Source organism: Thermothelomyces heterothallicus (assembly GCF_042370625.1).
Source record: "Thermothelomyces heterothallicus CBS 202.75 unplaced genomic scaffold P884_scaffold_16, whole genome shotgun sequence".
Classification (NCBI taxonomy): domain Eukaryota; kingdom Fungi; phylum Ascomycota; class Sordariomycetes; order Sordariales; family Chaetomiaceae; genus Thermothelomyces; species Thermothelomyces heterothallicus.
Window position 1 is genome coordinate 148920 of NW_027192577.1, and position 24889 is coordinate 173808.

General features: G+C 42.5%; 2 protein-coding genes and 1 non-coding gene across 3 annotated transcripts; 2 read left to right on the forward strand and 1 right to left on the reverse strand.

The window, feature by feature from the left end:
• The first annotated feature begins 18741 nt into the window (after window positions 1-18741).
• P884DRAFT_t114 lies at window positions 18742-18848 on the forward strand. The gene has a single exon. It is a non-coding gene; the product is annotated as a tRNA-Leu (tRNA).
• A 228-nt stretch (window positions 18849-19076) lies between these two features.
• Window positions 19077-20328, reverse strand: P884DRAFT_245810 (uncharacterized protein). The gene is made up of 3 exons (XM_069440445.1): window positions 20147-20328; window positions 19763-20084; window positions 19077-19708 (listed from the first exon to the last, which is right to left on the reverse strand). Exons 1-3 carry the CDS (start codon window positions 20273-20275, stop codon window positions 19371-19373), a joined length of 789 nt encoding a protein of 262 aa, XP_069296322.1. The 5' UTR covers window positions 20276-20328; the 3' UTR covers window positions 19077-19370.
• A 1477-nt stretch (window positions 20329-21805) lies between these two features.
• Window positions 21806-23736, forward strand: P884DRAFT_278596 (kinase-like domain-containing protein; the record flags this gene model as incomplete). The annotated part of the gene is made up of 4 exons (XM_069443202.1): window positions 21806-22010; window positions 22108-22271; window positions 22335-22520; window positions 22591-23736. 4 exons carry the CDS (start codon window positions 21806-21808, stop codon window positions 23734-23736), a joined length of 1701 nt encoding a protein of 566 aa, XP_069296323.1.
• Between the last annotated feature and the right edge of the window lie 1153 nt (window positions 23737-24889).

The following is a 24889-nucleotide window of genomic DNA, read 5'->3' on the forward strand; positions in this document are numbered from 1 at the left end:
TCTTAACTAGTTCCTATAAGTTGTCTTCTAGTCTAAAATTAAGCCATTTAACTAGATACTATAGTTCCCTGTTAATGATACGTAAATCTAGAATTTCTTTAATGTCCTATTCTTCCTCTTCGTCTTCTGCTTCGATGTTCGTAGCGATTTTAGCGTTCTTTAGCATTGGTTCGAGAAGTGAAATATAAAAAACATCTATCCGTAGTTATATAGATGACGGTAACGATAGTTAGTAGTTAGATGTCGAAATTCGTTCTTTGATAACGAAGGGTCTGACCTTCTTGAAGTCTAGCTTCGTGCTTAGTCGTTTAGTTCGTAGGTTTCGTACGATCAGATAGACTTTGTCTCCCCTCTCTAGGCGAGGTCCCTCGAGCCTATATTTATTATAGTAGTTCTTTATTCTAGTTCTGATAAACTCGAGTTCCTTTTTAAGTTTCTCGTATAGTACGTACATCTGCTCTACTTTGACTGCCGCTCTTAGCACTATAACCTCTGGTCCTTGCCTAAGGTCTACTTTATATCTGTAGTTTATAAAGAACGGTATGACTTTAGTCGTTTCTGTTGGCGTTATATTATAAGCGAGTTGTACTATTAGTAATAGCATAACCTAGTTATCCTACTAGTAGTTGACGTAGGAACGGAGGTATTGCTTAACAACTTAGTTTAGTCGTTCCGTTTGTCCGTCAGTCTACGGGTGATATGCCGTTGACAGTTTACTATTAACGCCTAATCGTTACATTAACGCTTGCCAAAACTTCGATACGAACTTGGTATCTCTATCGGTGATCCATTCTTACGGCTAAGCGTGCACTAATGTAACTTACCGATAGATCACGTCTACCAGCTATTTAGCTATCTAGGACTCCTTATAGGGAAAGAAGTATACCCATTTAGTCAGGCGATCTACTATAATAAGAATACTATCGTAGATTACTCCTATGGCCATATCCTTAGATTCTAGCAGCTTCGTAATAAAGTCTATTGTAACTAAACTCTATAGTTTGTTAGCTATTAGCAGTAGCTAAAGTAGCCCGTACGGCTTATATCGTACCGTCTTACTTCGATTATAGATGTCGTAGCTCCGTACGACTTCCTTAACTCGTACCATTAATTATAGAAAGTTATAGTATTTCTTGACTTGTGTAATAATCTTCGTGACTCCTTTGTATCCTCCGAGTTTCGACTCGTGGAGTTCTCGAATCATTCGTAGCTATTGATCTTCGTCATAGATATACGCTTTGCCTCGGTACTAGAGCTTCCCATCTTTTTCTTCCACTTCGCTAGGTACTACTAGTCTAGGTACTGCTTGATATTGTACCTCGTTAATCCTTTCTTCTCGAAAGATTGCGTAACATTCTAGGAACGAGTCGAGTAGATCATCTTCCACAGGTGTCTACGTTTCGTAATATAGCGTTCCGTCTATTCGTTCCTTAAATAACGGTGGCGTTATTTCCGTTCGTCCTTCCGTATAATCCGTTCGTCGACTTAAAGCGTCCGCTTATATGTTTTCTTTACCTTTCTTATAGCGGATCTCGAAGTTAAATTCCGTAAGGAATTCTGCCTATCGTATTTATCGTCTGTTAAGCTCCTTCGTCGTCATGAAGTACCATAGATTCTTATAATCCATATACACTTATACTAGTTCGATCATGCCGCTAAGATATAGTCGCCATTCCTTAAAAGCTTCGACAATCGTAAGTAGTTCCTTGTCATAGATTGGATAGTTAAGACATAGTCTATCGAGTTTCTTTGAAAAGAAGGCTATAGGATATAGCTTCCCTTGCTCGTCTCGTTATCCTAACTATCCTCCGATAGCGTAGTCTGAAGCGTCTATTTCTACCTCGAATGGTTTCTTAGGGTCTGGTAGTACTAGCATTAGATCCTTGGTAATGGTATTGCGAATCTACGTAAATACTCGCTTATATCGCTCTTCCCATTAGAACTTAGCGTTCTTCTTAGTAAGCTCGTACAATAGTCGTACGATCGCTCTAAAATTCCTGATGAACATCCGGTAGAAGTTTACAAACCCGATGAAACTTCGTACTTCCGTGACTAACGTCGGTCGTAGCCAATCTTTAATAGCTTTAACCTTTAAGGGTTCTATCCGAATTTGTCCTAGGGATATCTCGTATCCCAAAAACACCGTCTTCCTAACGTAGAATTTACTCTTTTCCTTGTTAACTAATAGCTTATATACGTATAATACATCTAGTATTACTTTCACGTACTTCCGGTGTTTATCCATTGTCTTAGAGAAGATAAGTATATTGTCGAGATAATATACCGTAAATTTGTCAAGAAAGGGTTAGATAGCTTGATTAATTAGGGCTTAGAACGTTGCCGGCGCGTTTGTAAGTCCAAATGGTATGACAAGGTACTTATAGTAGCTATAGGGTATCCTAAAGGCCGTTTTCTACTCGTCGCCTTCTTTGATCTATATATAGTTATAGGCCGATAGCAAGTCAAGACGTGTAAAATATTAGGCTCCTGCTAACTGATCTCGGAGCCATAAGATTAGCGGTAACAGGTATCGATTCTTTACGGTCTATTCGTTAAGTTACCGATAGTCGATATATAACCGTAGCTTTCCGTCTTTCTTAGGCATAAACAGGATTAGGTAGCCTGCTAGCGATATCGACGGGCGGATATATCCTCTTCGAAGGTTCTCCTCTAGATATCGCTTAAGTTCTTCGTTCTATATCTAGCTTATATAGTAGATCTTGAAGAACTTTAGTCATGCTCCTTCCTTAAGCTTGATCTCGTGATCCTATAGGCCGTGTTCTAGTAATCCTTCCAGATGCTTTGGTTCGAATGCTAGGTATCCTTCGTACTCCCTCGGTACTTCCCTAGTCTTGTCTTGTTTCTCGGTTTTCTGATAGTATACGAACTTGGTTCCGTCTATAGCGATGCTAGTGATTTCTCTTGTCTTAACCTATTGCTCTAATTATAGTGCTCCGCATTTGTCAACGGAGAGAACAGCTATCGGCGGTTTAGCTCGTTCCTCCTATCGTAACGTCGGTGTCGTTATGCCGCTTCTTCTAGAGTCTGTAGTGGTCTGTCTACCACTGCCCGTCTCTTGCGGTAGATCCGTAGGACATGCCTTCCCTTGAGCATTGTCTATTCGTGATCCTTGCGTACTCCCTATCTTGCTAGTCGAATACGACTCCGTTCGGGGTCATAGGTAGCTACCATTCTTCTAGCTAATGTCTAGGTTATAGTCTTCATACTATAGTAGTCCTAGTATTATATCCTTGTCGTTACCTATGTCTATAATGCTAAATATAACTACTATAGTTTTTCCTACTATAGTAATGTCGATCGGTTTAGTCTCCCTATATACCTATTATGTTAGGAATGGCCCTTTGACTATGCCATACTTCCGTTTCATCCTCTAGGGTATCTGTAGCTGATTTACAAGTATCGGCGAAATCAGGTTCATCTCTGCTCTACTATCCACTAGTACGAGCATTTCATACTACTTCCATTATGCTATTATCTATAGTCGCTTATCTTACTATCGTCGTCCAAAGATTACGGCGATTTCCTATATTTCTGCCGGGAGGTCTCGATATAGTAGTCTCTTACGCTAGTTCCTCCTATACTACGCTACTACTCGCCGCTATATAGGCGTTAATAGTTTTCGGGCCCCTCGAAGGGCCCTGACCCGTTTCCCAGGTTAGTACTAACCTCTCCGATTGTTCGGCTAATAGCGGCTTCGTCAATCGTGCTCATTTCCGTGAGCCATTAAGTGCTTATAGCTTCCTACTATCGGGTCCGTTCTGCTTTTCGTCGTACGGTCTATAGCTTTATCTAAAGCTCCCGAATTTGCGATTTCTTTTCGTCCTCGTAATAAAGATAATCGTTGCTCTAGCATGAGTCCTATATGTCTCGTCCTGTTCTATAGTGCCTAGGCTAGGCTCGTCTTAGAACTACTGTAATGCTTTCTAGACTTCGGGTTTCGATCTTCCAGAGTAATTCGGCTACTCTGTTTCCTGCGTCATAGACCTATTCTATAGGGCGTAAACTTCCGTCCCCGTTTTCTTATCGGGTCGGCCAGTAATTGTTTTCGAATTTGTCGTAGAAGTGGTATCAGCATTTATATACTATACACTAGAACCAGGGCACTTATATATATGCCTTATATCAAGGGTATAGTCATGTAGCGTCGCCCGGAAGATATTAGAATTCTTTTCCGAATCCTTCCTACTATATATAGACTATAGGTACCCCAATGCTAAGGTAGGAATGTTTCTTCTAGTAGCTTTCCTATATACATTCGTCTTTTCCACGGTTTGTATATATAAACTAATACTCTAGGTTCTATACGTCGTAGCTAAGTTACTAATCGTCAAAGTGCGTAGTATAACTATCAGGTCTATCGTACGTCACAGGCTATTCCCCTTTAATGGTTTCCACGATACGTTAGAGTTCCCTCATTTCGTCCCTTATCTCGTCGCTCTATTAGGCGAGTCGAGTTAGGCGTCCATCTCGTTCGCGTAACTCCGTATTAAGCCAGAAGACTTCGTTACGGTACCATTCGATCCGTTCCTAAAGGAACAAGATGTTCGGTCCGGGTCGGTTGACTCCTTGGGTATCGGTTGTCTACGATCCATCCTGTCTCTATATGACCGTAAAACCCCACTACCTCAAGGCTAGGAGAATCGAAATCGGTGGCGTATACTCCCTTGCCGTATCCTATTTAGCAATGCCTGTCTCGGGGTCTATAGTAACTAGTTCGGAGTATAGCGTCTATTCGTCTTCGCCGTTATTATTATATTTAAGACTATCCGTATCGCTATCCCTATCTTCGTAGCTCGTAACTACTACTTTAACGACGTCCTTGGTTTTGTCGATAACCGTAGTTTCCTTTCCTAGGACTGGTTTCTAATCTTTCTTCGGGCTTCGACATTCTCGCTTATAGTGTCCTTTCTTTCTGTAGTTATAGTAGGTAGCATTAGACTTGTCTTTGGCCGTCTTCTTCTTATCCTACTTCTATACTATATCTATATCTATAGCTCCGGGATACGTCCTATATAAGGTACTGACATATGTTCGCTTTTTCTTATCGTTAGCCTTAACCGTGGTTCTATTCATTTGACCTCGTTTCTACTATTCCTATATATAGAGCCGATCGTCGATTCTAATAGCCTATATAATATATTTATCTAGCGTTTTAGGCCGGTTGTACTTATATAACTCGTCTTTGACCTTTTCCTTTAAGCCGTTATAGAATAGTTATATTAATGCCTCGTCGTTAAGCTAAGACTTAAGTATATCCTATCTAAACTATATAGTATAGGAGGCTACTAACTTGGTCTATCGGAGATTAACAAGTCTCTCTTACGTGTAAATCTTCTTATCTTTATCGCTAAAGACCTTCTAAAGCTCTTCTTCGAAATAGTTATAGGATCGAAAGACTACCTATATAAAGGCGTCTCGATCGTCCTCGTCTTCCTTAGTAAGATAGTCATTCTATATAGGTTCGAACCATCTAAGTGCCTTGCCCTCTAGTCTCGTAGCTACGTAGAGGACTTTGGCTTTGTCGTCCGGAAACTTGTCATCATTAAGCCGGAAGTAGGATCAGAGGTTTGTCAAAAACCCTGCGAGATCCTCCTTAGTTCCTCCGTATTTGCCAGGTAGCTCGATCTTGATATGGCTTGCTTTGGCAGTCTCGAGCGCCTTGATTTTGGCGTAGGCCTCGTTAACCAGTTTCTACAAGTACTTTTTGCCGTTCTCGAGTTCCTTGATTCGAGCTTAAGCAGCCTTGTCTCTCTAGTCTAACTCCTAGATTCGCTACTAGAGTTAACCAAACTAGGCGAGCAGCTGTTCGGCCGTAACGTTAGTAGCCATATCGATGTCAAGGTCGAAGTCACCTCCGTTCTGAACCATGACAGAACAAAGGGAGTGATAGCAACGTGTGACGAACCTAACTTAGACTTCTTCTGAAAGGGTTTAGACGAAGGTAAGTGATGCGGGACAAATGTACAGGTCATCTAAGGGATTTGATAAAGCTAAAGGGTTTATAACAACAGAGTTGTCTCTTACAGTAGTGCGATGCTGTTTGTGAGGAAGCGCGTTACTATCACTAGTGAACTCCAGAGTCCACCAGAACGAGTGACTATCTATCTAATATACTTGTCTGGTTCCCTTATTCTTGAGTGTTCCCCTTAGATTCCGATCGTATGATCGCTGCTACGATCCTTCGATCATTGTTCGGGTGCTCGCCTTGATCGAAGTGCGATCACTGCGATCACTTTCTGATTGGTCCTTAGGTCTTGTGGTTCCTGATTGGTTCCGTGTGCCTTGTCGGGTCGCCTTATGCGGCCAATTCGTGACATATAGCTTTACCTCTCTACCTTTCGGATCTAGTTTGTAATAGACTAACCTAGTATTAATACCCTTATATAGGCACTCCTATATAAAGTTATAGAACTCCTCCTATTCTATGTTATTAACTTATATATCTCCTCTCTTATAGACTCGAAGACTAGTCTAGAGAGTAGGTAGGAATTAGTCCTATACCTTCTAGACTATAGATAACTAATAGACCGCCTTCTTCTTCTTAGGCACTCTAGTAAGTAAGACGTTAACATACTCTAGGTAGTTATAGATAGACTTAGCTAAATCTATATATTAGGAATCTAAAAGACGCTCTAACTCCTAAGTAGAAGTCTCCTATTAGGAATTATTCTACTTCTAATGCTCCTTGATAGTAGCCTCAAATATAGTCTAGTCCTTTTTCTTTACCTCTAGCTACTAATCTAGAATCTCGTAAAGGTTATCTATATACTACTACTTAAAGTAGGAAATCTTATCTATATTATCTCCCTTAAAGATCTTATATACCTTTGTAAAGCGCTCTAGGTACTTAGTAACGTTATAACTAGAGAAAAGTCTAGGTAATCCCTTATCTATAGGCAAAGGGAATATAACCTAAATAACCTTAATAAGTCTATCTATTATAATATCTACTTAGCTATAACGTTAGACTTCTATATTAAAGGTAAGGTTTCTAAACTTAGCTAACTATAGTAATTCTAATAACGTTCTCCCTAAGGAGTTCTTAATATATTTAGATATAAGAGGTATAAGGAGTGGTGTTTTAGGTTACAAAGTCTACTAAACTAATAAGAAGAGAGGTTATAATGGTTATTATCTTTAATTATACCTTCCTATTTAAGTTACCTCCTTAAAGGTAGTTTCGCTTTTCGAATAGCTAATCTAGGATATCTTCCTTCCTTCCTTTAAGTCTTCTCGTTATAATTATAATTAAAGCTAGAGTTAATCTACCATCTTTAGCCCTTCTAAATACACCTAGTAAAGCTATTCTTAACCTTTCTAGTAAGGAATACTCTATAGTACCCTAGCCCCTATAGCTAGAGATCCTAAAGTAATAAGACAGATCTATACTAACCTACCAAAGAGTAGCAGTATATAGGTAGAGATAGTCCTATTAGCAAGGGCTAGTACCAAGGTAACTAGGGTCAGGATAGCCACCAGACTTTCCTCGAGTGTCCTTATAACTCCGGAAGCTCATTCCTTAACTCCAAGCAGCTCCGAGTATACTAATCGGTTTTCCGAAATCTCTATCCCTCTAGATAGATAGCAAACTTACCTAATCTTAATATTTTGTCGCTTCTCCTACTACCGCTAATGGTATTACTATATTAGGGCAAGAGTAGCCTCCTAGCCTATCGCCAGATATACTGATCTCTTGGCGCCTATATTCGCCTTTCTTAGGTTCCTAATAGATTTGCCGTACGCGCCTCCGTATATATATTCTCGCTCCTCTATCACGAACGTTACTATCTGCTGTTCTTAAGGTCCGGTAGTCTAGTTTAGACTTAGAGCTAAGCTCCTCCCCGATTAAGCCCCTAAAAATATAAACTGGTGCCAGCCTCTCCTGGTAGTAGTTACGTACCCCTAAGACTAAACCTCTGTCTGGTTAGATAGAGAGGAGTGTTAGCTTAAAGTGTCTAGTGTATCTAGGTACTTATAGATATAGTAGACAAGTCTAGCCTCCTAGATAGCGGTTACGGTGGATATGGGGATGGTGATAACGATGCCTCTTTAGGTAGATGTAAAAGAGTCTACCTATATAGAAAAGATAGCTAAACTTACAAGTGAAAGAAGAACCTCGCCATTATATAAATAATGCTATAATAGTAGTCTGTTGCTATTACTATTGATCTATTCTATAAAAACTATCTGTCGTCCTTGTTGTTGTTCCCTGGCACCTCCTAGATAGGTACCCCTTATTTATATCTAGTGTATATATAACTTGTTTGGAACCGGAAAAATGAATCTGTAACCTATGCCCCTCTGGTTATACTAAGAGGTTCCTACCCTAGTCTAATATATAAAGATTATAAGGGATATTATCACTATTTAAAACGGCCTAAAGAAGGCTTTTAGGTTAAAAGCCTTAGAGAGAGGGTATTATATTATAGAAATATATATATAGATACTACCTAGGCTACCAGTATAGATAGGCTAATCAAGCTAAAGGGACAGAAGAACTAATTATAGTATAAGAAGCATTATAATTATTATACTTACTAGTAATTAAGGTAGTTATTACTATATACTTACTTATAATTACTATAATTAGGAGTAATCACTAGGGTTATATATATATATAGATAGTTACTTATTATAGTAGATTCTAAGAGTTTACTAGTGATAGTAATTATAATTATAATACTCCTAATAGCATTATACTACTATAAGAGATAACTCTATTGTTATAAACCCTTCAGCTTTACCGAATCCCTTAGACGACTTGTATACTTGTCCTGCTCTACCTACCTTTGTCTAAACCCTTTTAGAAGAAGTCTGAGTTAGGTTTGTTATATCTAAGCTATACTTATCTTGAATCTAATCCTTTATCTAGTCCCAATAAGATTTAATAGGGTTTAGATCTAGAGAGTATAATAGCCATTTAAGAAGTTAAACTCCTCTTTCCTCTAAGTCTAGCTAAGTCTCAAGAGTAGTATAGCTAGGAGCCCCATTTTATATAAGGATAAGACGTTTAGTAGGATCTCCGTAAGAAAGTCGAATCTATCTGTCGATAACTAGGACTATACATTAGCGGTAGGACTTAGCATTAATAGTGCCCTAATCCTTTTCCCAGAAGATCCCTAGACCTTTCTCAGAAGCTAAGAAACAACCCTAGAATATCTACCCTCTGTCACGATATAGCCATATAAGGCAACCCGACAAGGCACACAGAACCAATCAGGAACTACAAGACCTAAGGACCAATCAGAAAGTGATCGCAGTGATCGCACTTCGATCAAGGCGAGCACCCGAACAATGATCGAAGGATCGTAGCAGCGATCACACGATCGGAATCTAAGAGGGGAACACCTAGGAATAAGGGAACTAGACAAGTATATTAGATAGCTAGTCACTTGTTACGGAAATATATATATAGATGCTGCCTAGGTCACCGGCACAGATAGACTAATCAAGCCGAAGGAACGGAAGGGCTAATCATAACATAGGAGGCGCTATAATCACTACGCTTACTAGTAATTAGGGTGATTACCACTATACAATCACTTACAATCACTATGATCAGGAGTGATTACCAGGGTTATATATACATATAGATAGTCACTCGTTACGGCGGACTCGGGAGTCTACTAGTGATAGCAACCCACAATTATAGTACTCCTACCAAGCATCGCTAACTACTGTAAGAGATAACTATAATGTTGTTATAAACCCTTTAGCTTCACCGAATCCCTTAGACGACCTATACGTTTATTCTACTTAACCTACCTTCGTCTAAACCCTTTTAGAAGAAGTCTAAGTTAGGTTCGTCACACGTTACTATCACTCCCTTTGTTCTATTATGGTTCAGAATGGAGGTGACTTCGACCTCGATATCGACATAGCTACCAACGTTACGGCCGAACAACTGCTTGCCTAGCTTGGTTAGCTCTAGTAGCGAATCTAGGAGTTGGACTAGAGAGACAAGGCTGCTTAAGCTCGAATCAAGGAACTCGAGAACGGCGAAAAGCACTCGTAGAAACTGGTCAACGAGGCCTATACTAAAATCAAGGCGCTCGAGACTACTAAAGCAAGCCGTATCAAGATCAAACTACCTAGCAAGTATAGAGGAACCAAGGAGGACCTTGTAGGGTTTTTAATAAACCTCTGATCCTACTTCCGGCTTAATGACGACAAGTTTCCCGATGACAAAGTTAAAGTCCTCTATATAGCTATAAGACTAGAGGGCAAGGTACTTAGATAGTTTGAACCTATATGGAATGACTATCTCACTAAGGAAGACGAGGACGACTAAGACGCCTTTATATAGGTAGTCTTTCGATCTTATGACCGTTTCGAAGAAGAGCTTCGGAAGGTCTTTGGCGACAAAGATAAGAAGATTTACGCCTAAGAAAGGCTTGCCAATCTCCGATGGACTAAGTTAGTAGCCTCCTATACTGTATAGTTCAGATAGGATATGCTTAAGTCTTAGCTTAACGACGAGGCGTTAATATAACTATTTTATAACGGCTTGAAGGAAAAGGTCAAAGACGAGCTATATAAGTACGACCGGCCTAAAACTCTAGACAAATATATCGTATAGGCTATTAGAATCGACGATCGGCTCTATATATAGGAATAGTAGAAACGAGGTCAAATAAATAGAACCACGGTTAAGGCTAATGATAAGAAAAAGCGAGTATATGTTAGTACCTTATATAGGACGTATCCTAGAGCTATAGATATAGACGTAGTATAGAAGCAGGATAAGAAGAAGATAGCCAAAGACAAGTCTAACGCTACCTACTATAACTATAGAAAGAAAGGACACTATAAGCAGGAATGTCAAAGCCCGAAGAAAGATTAGAAACCAGTCCTAGGAAAGGAAACTATAGTTATCGACGAAACCAAGGACGTCGTCAAAGTAGTAGCTACAAGCTACAAAGATAGGGATAGCAATACAGATAGTCTTAAATACAATAATAATGGCAAAGATAAATAGATACTGTACTCCGAACTAGTTACTATAGACCTAGAAATAGGTATTGCCGAATAGGATATAGTAGGGGAGTATACGCCACTAATTTCGATTCTCCTAGCCTTAAGGTAGTAGGGTTTTATAGTTACATAGAGATAGGATAGATCGTAGATAACCGACACCTAAGGAGTCGACTAACCTAGACCAAACATCTTATTCCTTTAGGAACGGATCGAATGGTACCGTAATGAAGTTTTTCGGCTTAATACGGAGTTATACGAACGAGACGGATGCCTAACTCGACTTGCCTAGTAGAGTGACGAGATAAGGGACGAAATGAGGGAGCTCTGACATATCGTAGAAACCATCAAAGGGGAATAGCCCGTGACATATGATAGACCTAATAGTTATACTAAGTACTTTGATGATTAGTAACTTAGCTACGACGTACGGAACCTAGAGTACCAATTTATATGTACGAACTATAGAAAAGACGGATATATATAGGAAAGCTACTAGAAGAAATATTCCTACCTTAGTATTAGGGCACCTATAGTCTATATATAGTAGGAAGGATTTGGAAGAGAATTCTAATATCTTTTAGGCAACGCTACACGACTATACCCTTGATATAAGGTATATATATAAGTGCCCTAGTTCTAGTGTATAGTATACAAATGCTAATACTACTTCCGCGACAAATTCGAAAACAATCACTGGCCGATCCGATAGGAAAACGGGGACAGAAGTTTACGCCCTATAGAATAGGTCTATGACATGGGAAACAGAGCGGCCGAATTACTCTAGAAGATCGAAACCCGAAGTCTAGAAGGCATTATAGTAGTTCTAAAACGAGCCTAGCCTAGGTACTGCGGAATAGGATGAGATATATAGGACTTATGCTAGAGTAACGATTGTTTCTATCACGCGGACGAAAAGAAATCGCGAATTCGGGAGCTTTAGATGAAGCTATAGACTATACGACGAAAAGCAGAATGGACCTAATGGTAGGAAGCTATAAGCATTTAATGGTTTGCGGAAATGAGCACGATTGACGAAGCCGCCATTAGCCGAACAATTAAAGAGGTTAATACTGACCTAGGAAACGGGTTAGGGCCCTTTAAGGGGCCTGAAAACCATTAACGCCTATATAGTAACGAGTGGTAGTATAGTATAGGAGGAACTAGTGTAAGAAACTACTATATTAAGACCTCCTGACAGAAATATAGGAAATCGCTATAATCTTTAGATAATAATGGCAAGATAAGCGACTATAGATAACGGCGTAATAGAAGTAGCACGAAATGCTTATACTAGTAGATAGTAGAGCGGAGATAAACCTGATTTCGCTAACACTTATAAATTAGCTATAGATACCCTAGAGAATGAAATAGAAGTATGGTATAGTCAAAGGGCTATTCCTAATATAATAGGTATATAGAGAGACTAAACCGATCGATATCCCTATGGTAGGGAAGACTATAGTAGTCATATTTAGCATTATAGATATAGGCGACAATAAAGATATAATACTAGGACTACTATAGTACGAAGACTATAACCTAGACATTAGCTAGAAGAATGGTAGCTACCTATAACCCTAAATAGAGTTATATCTAACTAGCGTAATAGGAAGCACGTAAGGATTGCGAGCAGACGATACTTAAGGGAAGGCATATCCTATAGATCTACCGTAAGAGACAGGCAGTGGTAGATAGACCACTACGGACTCTAGAAGAAGCGGTATAACGATACCGATGTTACGATAGGAGGAACGAGCTAAATCGCCGATAGCTATTCTCTCCGTTAACAAATATAGAGCATTATAATTAGAGCAATAGGTTAAGATAGGAGAAATCGCTAGCATCGCTATAGACGGAACCAAATTCGTATACTATTAGAAAACCGAGAAACGAGACAAGACTAGGGAAGTACCGAAGGAGTATAAAGGACACCTAGCATTTGAACCAAAGCATCTAGAAGGATTACCAGAACACGGCCTATAGGACCATAAGATCAAGCTTAAGGAAGGAGTACGACTAAAGTTCTTTAAGATCTACTATACAAGCTAGACATAGAACGAAGAACTCTAGCGATATTTAGAGGAGAACCTTCGGAGAGGATATATCCGCCTGTCGACATCGCTAGTAGGCTACCTAATCCTGTTTATGCCTAAAAAAGATGGAAAGCTATAGTTATATGTCGACTATTGGTAACTTAACGAATAGACCGTGAAAAACCGATACCTATTACTATTAATTTTATAGCTCTAAGATTAGTTAGCAGGAGCCTAATATTTTACGCGTCTTAACTTGCCATCGGCCTATAACTATATATAGATTAAAGAAGGCGATAAGTGGAAAATGGCCTTTAGGATACCCTATAGCCACTATAAGTACCTTATTATACTATTCGGACTTATAAACGTACTGGTAACGTTCTAAGCCCTGATTAATTGAGCTATCTACCCCTTTCTCGATAAATTTATAGTATATTATCTCGATAATATACTTATCTTCTCTAAGATGATAGACAAACACCGGAAGTATGTAAGAGTAGTGCTAGACGTATTATATACGTATAAGCTATTAGTTAACAAGGAAAAGAGCGAATTCCACGTTAGGAAGACGGTGTTTTTGGGATATAAGATATCCCTAGGACAAATTCAGATAGAACCCTTAAAGGTTAAAGCTATCAAAGATTGGCCACGACTAACGTTAGTTACAGAAGTACGAAGTTTCATCGGGTTTATAAACTTCTACCAGATGTTTATTAGGAACTTTAGAGTAATCGTACGACCATTGTACAAGCTTACTAAGAAGAACGCTAAGTTCTAATAGGAAGAGTAGTATAAGCAAGCATTTACGTAGATTCGCGACGCCATTACCAAGGATCTAATACTAGTATTACTAGATCCTAAGAAGCTATTTAAGGTAGAAACGGACGCTTCAGACTACGCTATTGGAGGATAGTTAGGATAATGAGACAAACAAGGGAAGCTACATCCTATAGCCTTCTTTTCAAAAAAGCTCGACAGATTATATCTTAACTATCTAATCTATAATAAGGAACTACTTGTAATTATTAAAGCTTTTAAGGAATGGCGACTATACCTTAGCGGTACGATCAAACTAGTACGAGTATATACAGATTATAAGAATTTATAGTACTTTACGATGACAAAGGAGCTTAACAGATGACAAATATAGTAGGTAGAATTCCTTATAGAATTTAACTTTGAGATCTACTATAAGAAAGGTAAAGAGAACGTACAAGCGGACGCCTTAAGCTAACGAACGGACTATACGGAAGGACGAACGGAAATAATACTACCGTTATTCAAGGAACAAAAAGACGGAACGCTATATTACGAAACGTAGACACCCGTAGAAGATGATCTACTCGACTCGTTCCTAGAATGCTATATAATCTTTCGAGAAGAAAGGATCGACGAGGTATAGTATCAAGTAGCACCCGGACCAGTGGTACCTAACGGAGTGGAAAAAAAAGATGGGAAACTCTGGTACCGAGGCAAAGTATACATCTATAACAAGGATCAGCAGCTACGAATGATTCGAGAACTCTACGAGTCGAAACTCGGAGAATATAAAGGAGTTACGAAGACTATTATACAAGTTAAGAAATACTATGACTTTCTATAGTTAACGATACAAGTCAAGGAAGTCGTATAGAGCTATGATATCTATAATCGAAGTAAGACGGTATAATATAAGCCGTATAGGCTGCTTTAGCCACTATTAACAGCTAACAAACTATAGAGTTTAGTTACGATAGACTTTATTATAAAACTGCTAGAATCTAAGGATACGGCTATAGGAGTAATCTACGATAGTATCCTTACTATAGTAGATTGCCTAACTAAATAGGCATACTTCTTTCCTTATAAGGAGTCTTAGATAGCTAAATAGCTGGTAGACGTAATCTATTAGTAAGTTACATTAATACATGCTTAGCTATAAGAATAGATTACCGACAGAGATACCAAGTTCGTATCGAAGTTCTAGTAAGCGTTAATATAACGATTAGACGTTAATAGCAAGCTATTAACAGCATATTACCCGTAGACTGACAGATAAACAGAGTAACTAAACCAAGTTATTAAGCAGTACCTCCGTTCCTATATTAACTACTAACAAGATAACTAGGTTATACTATTACCAATAGTATAACTCGCTTATAATATAACGCTAATAGAAACGACCAAAGTTATACCATTCTTTACGAACTACGGATACAAAGCAGACCTAAGGCAAGGACTAGAGGTTATAGTGCCAAGAGCGGTAGTCAAAGTAGAGTAGATATACGTACTATATAAGAAACTCAAAAAGGAACTCGAGTTTATTAGAACCAGAATAAAGAACCACTATAACAAACACAGGCTTAAGGGACCTTGCCTAGAGAGGGGAGACAAAGTCTATCTAATCGTATAAAACCTACAAACTAAGTAACTAAATACGAAGCTAGACTTTAAGAAGGTCAGACCCTTTGTTATCAAAGAACAAATCTCGACATCTAACTATTAACTATTATTACCGTTATCTATATAACTATAGACGGATGTTTTTCATATTTCACTTCTCGAACTAGCACCAAAGAACGCTAAAATCGCTATAAATATCGAAGCGGAAGACGAAGAGGAAGAATAGGACGTCGAAGAAATTCTAGATTTATATATTATTAATAGGGAACTATAGTATCTGGTTAAATGGCTTGATTTTAGACTAGAAGACAACTTATAGGAACTAGTCAAGAACTTAAACTACCCTAAGAAACTCGAATAGTTCTATCGGTAGAACCTAGATCGGCTAAAGGCAAACCTAGGATAGAATCAAAGATAGTGCCTTAGTTAATAACGTTGACGCTACCGTTAAGCTATACGTTTAGGATAGCCTCTGATTCTTACTACTCTACCGCTTCTAATTTGTCTAGATTTGACAAACCTTATATAACCATATCTGCCCCCTTCTCTACTAAAAACTCTTACTACTTACGAACTTAAGTTAAATGGGCTAATACCTTAGAAGCTTTATATTAGTATTCTCGTAGCAAGGCTTCGGCCTCTTTCTCTTTAGCCTTTAAATAACGCTACTTATATATAATACGATCTACTACGCTACGATTAGCGATATACCTCTATAAGGGAACGAGAACCTACAAGAAGAAGCTAGAACGCCAGAACCATCGTAAGCACGACCCCGACGCACGTAAGCCTCGTAATGACAAGATTTTTTAATCATTTTGCACGCTCGGTTATACTCTATACAATAAGAACACGCCATTACTACAAACCCGTGATCGGAAATAAACTAAGCTAGGCGCTTACGACAAATAGACGCTTAGGACCTACGCGCGTTAGATAGTATGATTGACAGTACAAAGGACAACAAGGAGCTAAGGAGAAAAACATATATAAGGATTACGAGGGATGTTGGCGCTATTTAAAACGGCCTAAAGAGGGCTTTCAGGACGAAAGCCTTAAAGGAGGGGCATCGTGTCACGGAAATATACATGTAGATGCCGCCTAGGTCACTAGTACAGATAGACTAATCAAGCCGAAGGAACAGAAGGGCTAATTATAATATAGGAGGCGCTGTGATCACTACGCTCACCAGTGATCAGGGTGATTACTACTATACGATCACTTACGATCACCGTGATCAGGAGTGATCACTAGGGTTATATATATATGTAGATAGTCACTCGTTATAGCGGACTCGGGAGTCTACTAGTGATAGTAACCTACAATCATAGTACTCCTACCAAGCATCGCTGACTACTGTGAGAGACAACTATAGTGTTGTTATGAACCCTTTGGCTTCACCGAATCCCTTAGACGACCTGTACGTTTGTTCTGCTTAACCTACCTTCGTCTGAACCCTTTTAGAAGAAGTCTGAGTTGGGTTCGTCACATCACTCGTTCTGGTGGACTCTGGAGTTCACTAGTGATAGTAACTTATAATCACAGTACTCCTAACAGCATCGCACTACTATGACGAGACAACTCTGTTGTTGTAAACCCTTTGGCTTCACCGAATCCCTTAGACGACCTGTACACTTGCCCCGCGTCACTTACCTTCGTCTAAACCCTTTTAGAAGAAGTCTGAGTTAGGTTCGTCACACCCTCTCTTTCGTTAATGCTTCTTAATAATATAATTAGGATCCCATTCCTTACCTTTCCGCCGAGTAACAAAGACCTTACGGTGAGGACCACTATAGACCTAGGTCTCGTTAGTCTAGAGGATCTTTGCCTATTGTTTAGGGGTCTAGTCGATATGCTCTCGTGCCCAGGTTAATCGAAGCTGCCGGTTCTTCTTAGAGATAGGAGGTTTCTTCCGTGTAACGCGGCGTCGAAAGCCTAGCCGGTAGAGAGCTTTCTTAATCGCCCAGACTCCGTACCGGCTCTTAAAAAGAGTCATTAATAGTTGTAAAAAGGTCATCCTCCTCCTTTCGCGAGAGCTATAGACAAATTCCACGAGTTCCTCTTCTCTTGTTCGTTTAGGGTATGTGGTCAGCCAGAACGTGGAGCAACGGTCGTTATGCCAGATCGAATGGTATACCGAATTTGGCCTCTTGAATAGCCGGTAATAGCTGCAATTTCGGCTTGTCCTTTTTGGGCGTCATAATAGAGGGTATAGATACGGGCTTTAGCTTTAGCTATAAGGTATTATATATAGGGAGAATTACTATTACGAGGCGTCTTTCGAATAATGGTAATTGTTATGATTGCGAACCTAGGAAAGAAAAATCTTGTTAGGCCAGTTGTATGTAAAATTGGGTGTAGGGGGCCTAAGGGTTTTTTAGGTGGCCCCCCTGTTGGTACCTGGGTAGGGGAAAAAGCTTTGGCTCGCCACCGTAGTAGTATACCGACGTACGTAGTAAGCGGCATCTGTAGGGGTGCGACGCTAGTCTGGTCCCTGACAGCTCCATAGGCACCAACCAGTCAAAGTCATTAACGTAATCCATACCCTGCTCGCGCGGCTACCCTGCTCGCGCATCAACACCAGGGACATCTAATTTCCACCAATTTCCACCAATTTGAACTACTATTCGAACTACAATTCGAACAGCAATTCGAATAGCAATTGGAACAGCGATTCAAACAGCGATTCGAATAGCAATTCGAATAGCGATTCGAACGGCGATTCGAACGGTAATTGGAACAGCGATTCGAATAGCGATTTGAACGGCTCGAACGGCTCGAACGGCGATTCGAATAGCGATTCGAACGGCGATTCGAATGGCGATTCGAACGGCGATTCGAATAGCGATTCAAACGGCTTAAACGGCTCGAACGGCAATTAGAACAGCGATTAGGATAGCGATTCGAATAGCGATTAGAACGGCGATTTAAATAGCTACTAGAAATGGCGATAATAAGCCTCTTGGCAAGTGCTAGAAGGGGTATATAAAGGGGATTAGCGATGCCTATAAGATCATCTTCCTATACGAAGTTTAAGTAGATAGATAGACGTTATACTCAGGAAAGTATCACCAGATTGAATTGAACTATACTATTTAGCTGTTTGGCTATTGGAATTGTTATTATTGCCTAGATGTTTCTCCTGTTCATGGGTAAATTTGGTGGTGGTTTGGGTGGAGATTTGGCTGCGCGAGCAGGGTAGCCGCGCGAGCAGGGTATGGATTACGTTAGTGGGCTGTGGAAACTTCCGGACATCCACTACGGAGTACGGAGTAGCACCGACAGAAAACTCCGCTTCTGCCACGAAGTTTCCATTGAGCCTCATGGCAAGGTGGCCGAGCGGTCCAAGGCGCCACGTTAAGGTGTTCAAAACCCTTAATCCCAGTTTCCGTGGTCTCGAAAGGGGCGTGAGTTCGAATCTCACCCTTGTCAATTCTATTTTGCCTCGTTCGTCTTTCGGCATGCTCTTTCTCTACGGATTAACTTCACTCTGTTCCTTGCTTTTTTTTGAGCCAATCCATTGAATGGTCTGTCTATGTGAAGGGAGCACAACCCGAAAAGACTAACGGCTAAGGCGTGCGAGCAGACCTGGGCCGAATTTGGCTATTGACCACTATATAGTATCCAAGGTGCCAACCAATGATAAGCAAAGAGATAACTAGAGAAAACTAAAGAGAAAACTAAAGAGAAAACCAAAGAGATAACTAAACAGAAAACCAAAGAGAAAACTTCCTATTCCTACAGTCCACCGAATTTTCCATAGCAGACTCCGCCTCGCTGCATGAAGAAGCCTACCTGCCCTCGACCATTCCCTCCTAACCCTTCGGTCCTCTAAGGAGATCAATCTGGCCGATACAGGATTTCGGGGTTCCCATATATATTACCAGCCGTCATAGTGGATGTGTTTTCCATTGGTGTGACGAGCGGGGGGAGGGGTGGGAACGAATTGGCGTGTCAATAATAGGTATCGGTGACCATGGGCTTCGGGCCGTAGTAGCGCTCTGAAACGGGTTGCGAACTGTGGGCGGGTTCCGTGACCATCGGCTTGGGCCCGTAATAGCGTCCAGCAGGATCCGTAATCATCGGCTTGGGCCCGTAATAGCGTCCAGCAGGGGGCTCCGAGTGATAGGTTGGATAAGCAGGCTCCGTGTCCATAGGTTCGGACGGGTCAATGAGGGCCTTCCGTGCGCCGGTATTACTTGACACCCATCTCAGATCATTGTACATCGGGGCATTTCCAATATCCGGAATGTGCTTGTCGCCCATGTACAGGCACCGTTCCTCGAGCGCGTCTAAGAGGGTTTTATTAATGGGTCGTTGGAGGTGCTGCGACTCGGGATTCTTACCAATGCTCATCGGCAACTTAATGAACTGGTTTTCCTCCATGACGCGTAAGACCTCCTTGACCCAGACGCGGCAGGTCCAGCGAGGCTCTCCGGGCGGTAGCGCCCGCTTGTCCGTAAGACGGACGGCCGATGCGGCGTACCTGAGAGCGTCCAGGCCGGGAGATTTTGCGATCTTCAGGAACACCAACATTGATCTCGATTTCCGGGGGTCGCTGACGCTCCGGAACTCTGAGTAGAGATCCGGGGGGCTCCGGTTGGCATTGGTAGCGTGTATGAGGTAACCGCTTGGCGGTTCGTTCTCAGTGGCGTAAAGTGCCCAATGCTATCAGGCAAGGGTTAGCTCGAGCTCGCCACAGATACCTAGATGACGGGGTCTGAACTTGCAAATTGGTTCACCCGGTTCACTGTACGCAGATACTGCATCGTGATGTACAGCGAGTTCGGGTGGCTCATGGGCCCCAGATTCGAGGGGACTCGCAAAGTCGTGGTCGAACCTGACTTTCGAGAGCTCATGATGATTTTTTCAAGAGATTGATTTGCGTAAGAGTAGGACGAGTTAGGGGGAAGCGATGGGATACAGGACTTGTTGGCGTGTTCGTCCCCTGGATCTGAAAGGATCGCTGTGAGTCCTTTATACTCCAATATCTGCCATTATCCTTCACTTTCGAGACATTGGGACATCTCCACGCGCCCGTCTTCTTGCACATCCATGTTGGGTTTGATGCAATGTCTTGGATGCTCTCTTGCCGCCTGTGCCATTACGCTGAATCCATATCTACCAACCGTTGGGCAGAATGATGGTTGCTCTGAAATTGCGAGCCGCGGCCCATAGTCTAGGGTCGGCGCCTGTTGCTTGCGCTTGCCATCCTGCATGTGGCCAGCTCGTGCTATCGGCCTCAAGTTGCATGATTAATATGGTGCTCGGTCATGGGGAGAGCCAAAGGAACAGCCAAGTTGGGTCTGTCTGAAACGGAGAATGGCCATATTGATGAGGCCTTAGAACACAGCCCCGGGAACTTACCGGCGCCTGCTAAGCGCCTCTTTACCGAGGAGTTTGGTGAGAGATTCAGCATCAGGTAGCAAAGCCAAGGACGAGCTTCTGGTGCGGATATTCACTCAGTTTCATGGGTCTGAGAATCAGAAGTTCTTTCAGAATATGCTGCCTTATAATGTCTTTCGCGACTGTCCTACGTTATATTTACCTACCTCTGCTCTCGACACGTTTTTGCCAAAGGCTACTGACGCGGACTCGGTAGGTACTAGAAACGGCACGCTCCGTATGATGAGCAGCCCCAAACATGTCTCTCGACCCAACAATTCGGATCCGGCGCGTATGGAACCTTAATCCGATACTGCACAGACGTCCCGGCTAGCGCCTAGCCTGCCGAAGCACGCTGTCCAGGGCAGTAGCTACACTAGTAGTATAACACAAGACCCCCCGAACTGGTATACTTTAGATGTTTCCTACCGTGTGCGATGCAGGGACACCGTATTCCGCGCGCTTGATTCGCGCCAAACCTTGTCGCTCGAAACCTGCGACCCACTTCCTAATGCAGTACTCGGATGAGATCACCAACAGCTTGTGCGTTTGCGAGCTTCAATTGGCAATCGTCTTTGCGACAGGCGCGAAAATTGCCCAGATTGCGAGTCAAGATACGGAGTACTTGCAACGACCTCTTCGTGGCCATGCTGTCAGACACTAGTCAAACGCTCGCCTGCGCGGTTAAATCTAAAGTACCCAAGCACATGGGTATTCTGTACAATTCCTCCGTACAAGTACGAATTGATCCGTATGCATTGCTTGGTGGCAGTGCCTAGCATTAATAGGCCAATCAGGTGTTTTCTCGTTTCGCGGCCTCTCTGGCGAGCTCTGACAGGAAGGCTTGAATGCCAAGCTTTTCCAGAGCTCGCTTGCCGCCTGGCTACCATCGGGTCTACCTCCTACCTTCCTCTATATCTGGCCTTCAACCCAACCCATGACATTTCCTCCTCTCTGTACCATAAATATCCCACATCAACGTATTGTCTGACGCTAGGTATTCCATGGACCCAAACACAGAAGAAGAAGTCAACCGGGCACTGTCGCTCATTGCGGAGCTCGACCTCCCACATCCGTCCGGCGCACTGCTCACATCTTTTGTCAACGGAGCCCTTCACCCAGTCGCAGCCGCCCGATATGTGAACGATAGGGTGTCATCGGGCGACGTCCAATCTCTGGTATCTGACTGGATCTACATTGTTGAATCTGGTAAGCACTCACCTTCACCGCTCTACAGAGATTTCCTTTGGCACCGGAAGTGTGTGTGAGAGAGAGGGAGACCTTCAGCCTAACCAGTTTCCGATAGTTACAAACGGTCGCATACCGCCCCCGCCAGATGCCACAGAGCAGCTGGAAATCCGGGCACGAGACGGTAACAGGTGTTGTATCACCGGCAAGACTGGCACTGCCCGGGATCCCCTAATTGTTGTCCCTGTTCTCCCTGTCCCGTCTGGATGGGTTGCAGACAATGTGCGTGAATGCCTCCTTCTATCAAGCCATAACATTCCGCATACTAACCAGCCGTCTCCGAAGCCGCGGATATTCGAAATGCTTGGGGTGTTCTTTAGTCCTCCTTACCGCGACTGGTGGCTCTCGTATGTCAGAGCTCCTGAACGAATGCTGCATTATTACAGCCATTGGTTAGTTCAGAAGTCCGCTGCTCAGGCTTTTGCCCAGGGGTTGGTCAAGTTGGAAAGACAGCAACCATCAATGATCGAGGTGAGATTGACGTCGACAACACTTGTCCCCCTGACCTTTGCAGCCAGTCTCTGACGCTTGCAATCACAAGTACAAAGTTGAATTCGTTCACATCGGGCCTGAGAAACCTATCGAAATTAAAGGTCCCTACCCGCTTTTGGGTGATCACTCGCGCGCTGGCATTCTCACCGTAGACGCAAGGTTTATCGGCACCCAGGCCCGACTGGCAAGAAGCATCCGGTATGTCGAGATCGCCAAAAGCATTGCGCCGCAGATCTTGCCTCGTAAACCTGGAGAGCTTGTCCTCCCTGCCATGAACGCCCGCAAGCCCTCATCTGGACATTCTCTTCAGTGGGCCTGGTTATCGCCTTTATTCGGACACGTCAAGTCTCTGATCAACTTCATCGGCCGTGGCTTCGTCTCAAGCTTGAGAATTCTGCCTAGGAGCGCCCGATCGATCACCTACGATGCGCTGCGGAAGCTCGGGGAGATGATTTATGGGCGGGACGACCCGTCGCTCTTTGTTCAGAGACTGCCCTTTGAGCTCTTCTTGAAGTACAGGGGAACCGCTAACCTGGCCCGCAACGAGTTCAACGCCTTGCGGATGGTCCAGCAGAGGACTTGCATACCGGCCCCAAAGCCTTTTGACGTGATTCCCAACGGCGACGACTCGTATCTGCTCACGACGCGGCTGCCAGGGGTACCCCTTTGGCTCTGTCAGGAGGTCTTGTCCGATGCCGACTGTGATGCGATCGTTACTCAGCTCAAAGACTACTTGAGCCAACTTCGAGACATACCGCAGACGGTCAATCCCGAGGCGCCAATCTGCAACACTCTCGGCGAAGCATGCAGAGACCACCGCATCCGCGGTGGAGACCCCATCGGGCCGTTTGCCGACGAAGCGGCCTTCAGTCAATGTCTACGGTTCCCGGACGAACCGAGCCGCCGCGGGCACAAGATTGTCTTTACCCATGCTGACCTCAACCCTCGGAATATCCTGGTGGATCAGGTTGCCCGTCCTGACGGGACCACCGGCTGGAGGGTGACGGGCATCGTGGATTGGGAGACTGCCGGTTTCTACCCCGAGTATTGGGACTACACAAAAGCATTGTTCGAGGGCTTCCGGTGGAAGCCACGGTATATTAAAATGGTGCATAGGGTGTTTGAGGAATTCGGTGACTATTCTCGCGAGTTGGATGTTGAGAAGAGGAGCTGGGAGGCCGGTGATGGCATTTGATGGCGACAACCACTTCAGTTCTGACCAAACACCTGGGTAATATATTAGGGGTTGCCTTAGATTTCAAAGGTAACCCGACCACGCGTTTTAGAGCGCTCGTACCAGAAAATTGCATGAGCCGTGGCGACGGCACCTCACTTCGAGAAAGAAAGGGAGAAAAACAAAGAAACAATTCACAGGAAGGAGAATTGAAAAGAAGAAAAGTCAAGGCGCGATATCCAGGCACCGCCGGAAACTCAGTCTAATACTAATTAGTTGTATAAGGAGTACGCAGGATTATTAATTAGACGTGTATTCCATACAGAGATTTTGCCTCTTTTCAGCGCCTTTCTACATCACTTGGTCAATATCTCTGCTACAGCTCGATGGCTGCAAATGACTACAGCTCGGACTGGCTACAAGATACGACACCACAGCGGTATTCGCGCCATAGGCGGCACTCCTGGACCAACTGGTACGGTCTGTAGAAGTGGTGATAAGATGCGTTAATTCTTCCAAGTGCCAGAGGCACTTGGGGATACTATCTAAATATATATCTATAACCCCTGGCTTATCCCTATTAGTAGGTCAGTCGGATCTAACCTACTAATAGCCATATACTATAATAGGTACCAAGGTTCGAAAAGAAAAATATAATGACCTATTATAACTTAATAAATATATTAGTCATTTATCTATAGTAATAATCCTAATAAGTGTCCTATTTATCCTCCCTATTATCAAATCTATCTATCCCTTAGTCCTTCTTCTTCTCGGTAGCTCCTAAGTTTACGATAAATGCCGACACTATAGATAGACGCTCCTAAGGGGGCCGTATAAGTGTTCTAGCCCTGGCCTGGGTGTCTCTGACCAGGGTACGGTTACTATAGACTATACTAGTGGCCCTTTTACGCGAGGGACTCTCCTATGTAGGTATGTCCGAGTGTAGGCGTTTCTAGCTAGTAGCTACGGGTGGCGGGTATGCTACTGGCCTAGTAATCGAACTTAGAGGAGTACCGTGTCTAGTGGTAGCTGGTAGAGGTAGGTAAGCTATAGGCTCTTGGCTCCTAGAAGCCTTCTATAGTACGGTAATTACTATAGTATACTTAGTAAGCTAGGTAATCGTTTCTTCTAGCTATTATATCTTCTTGTCTACTCCCTTTCTCTAGTTAAA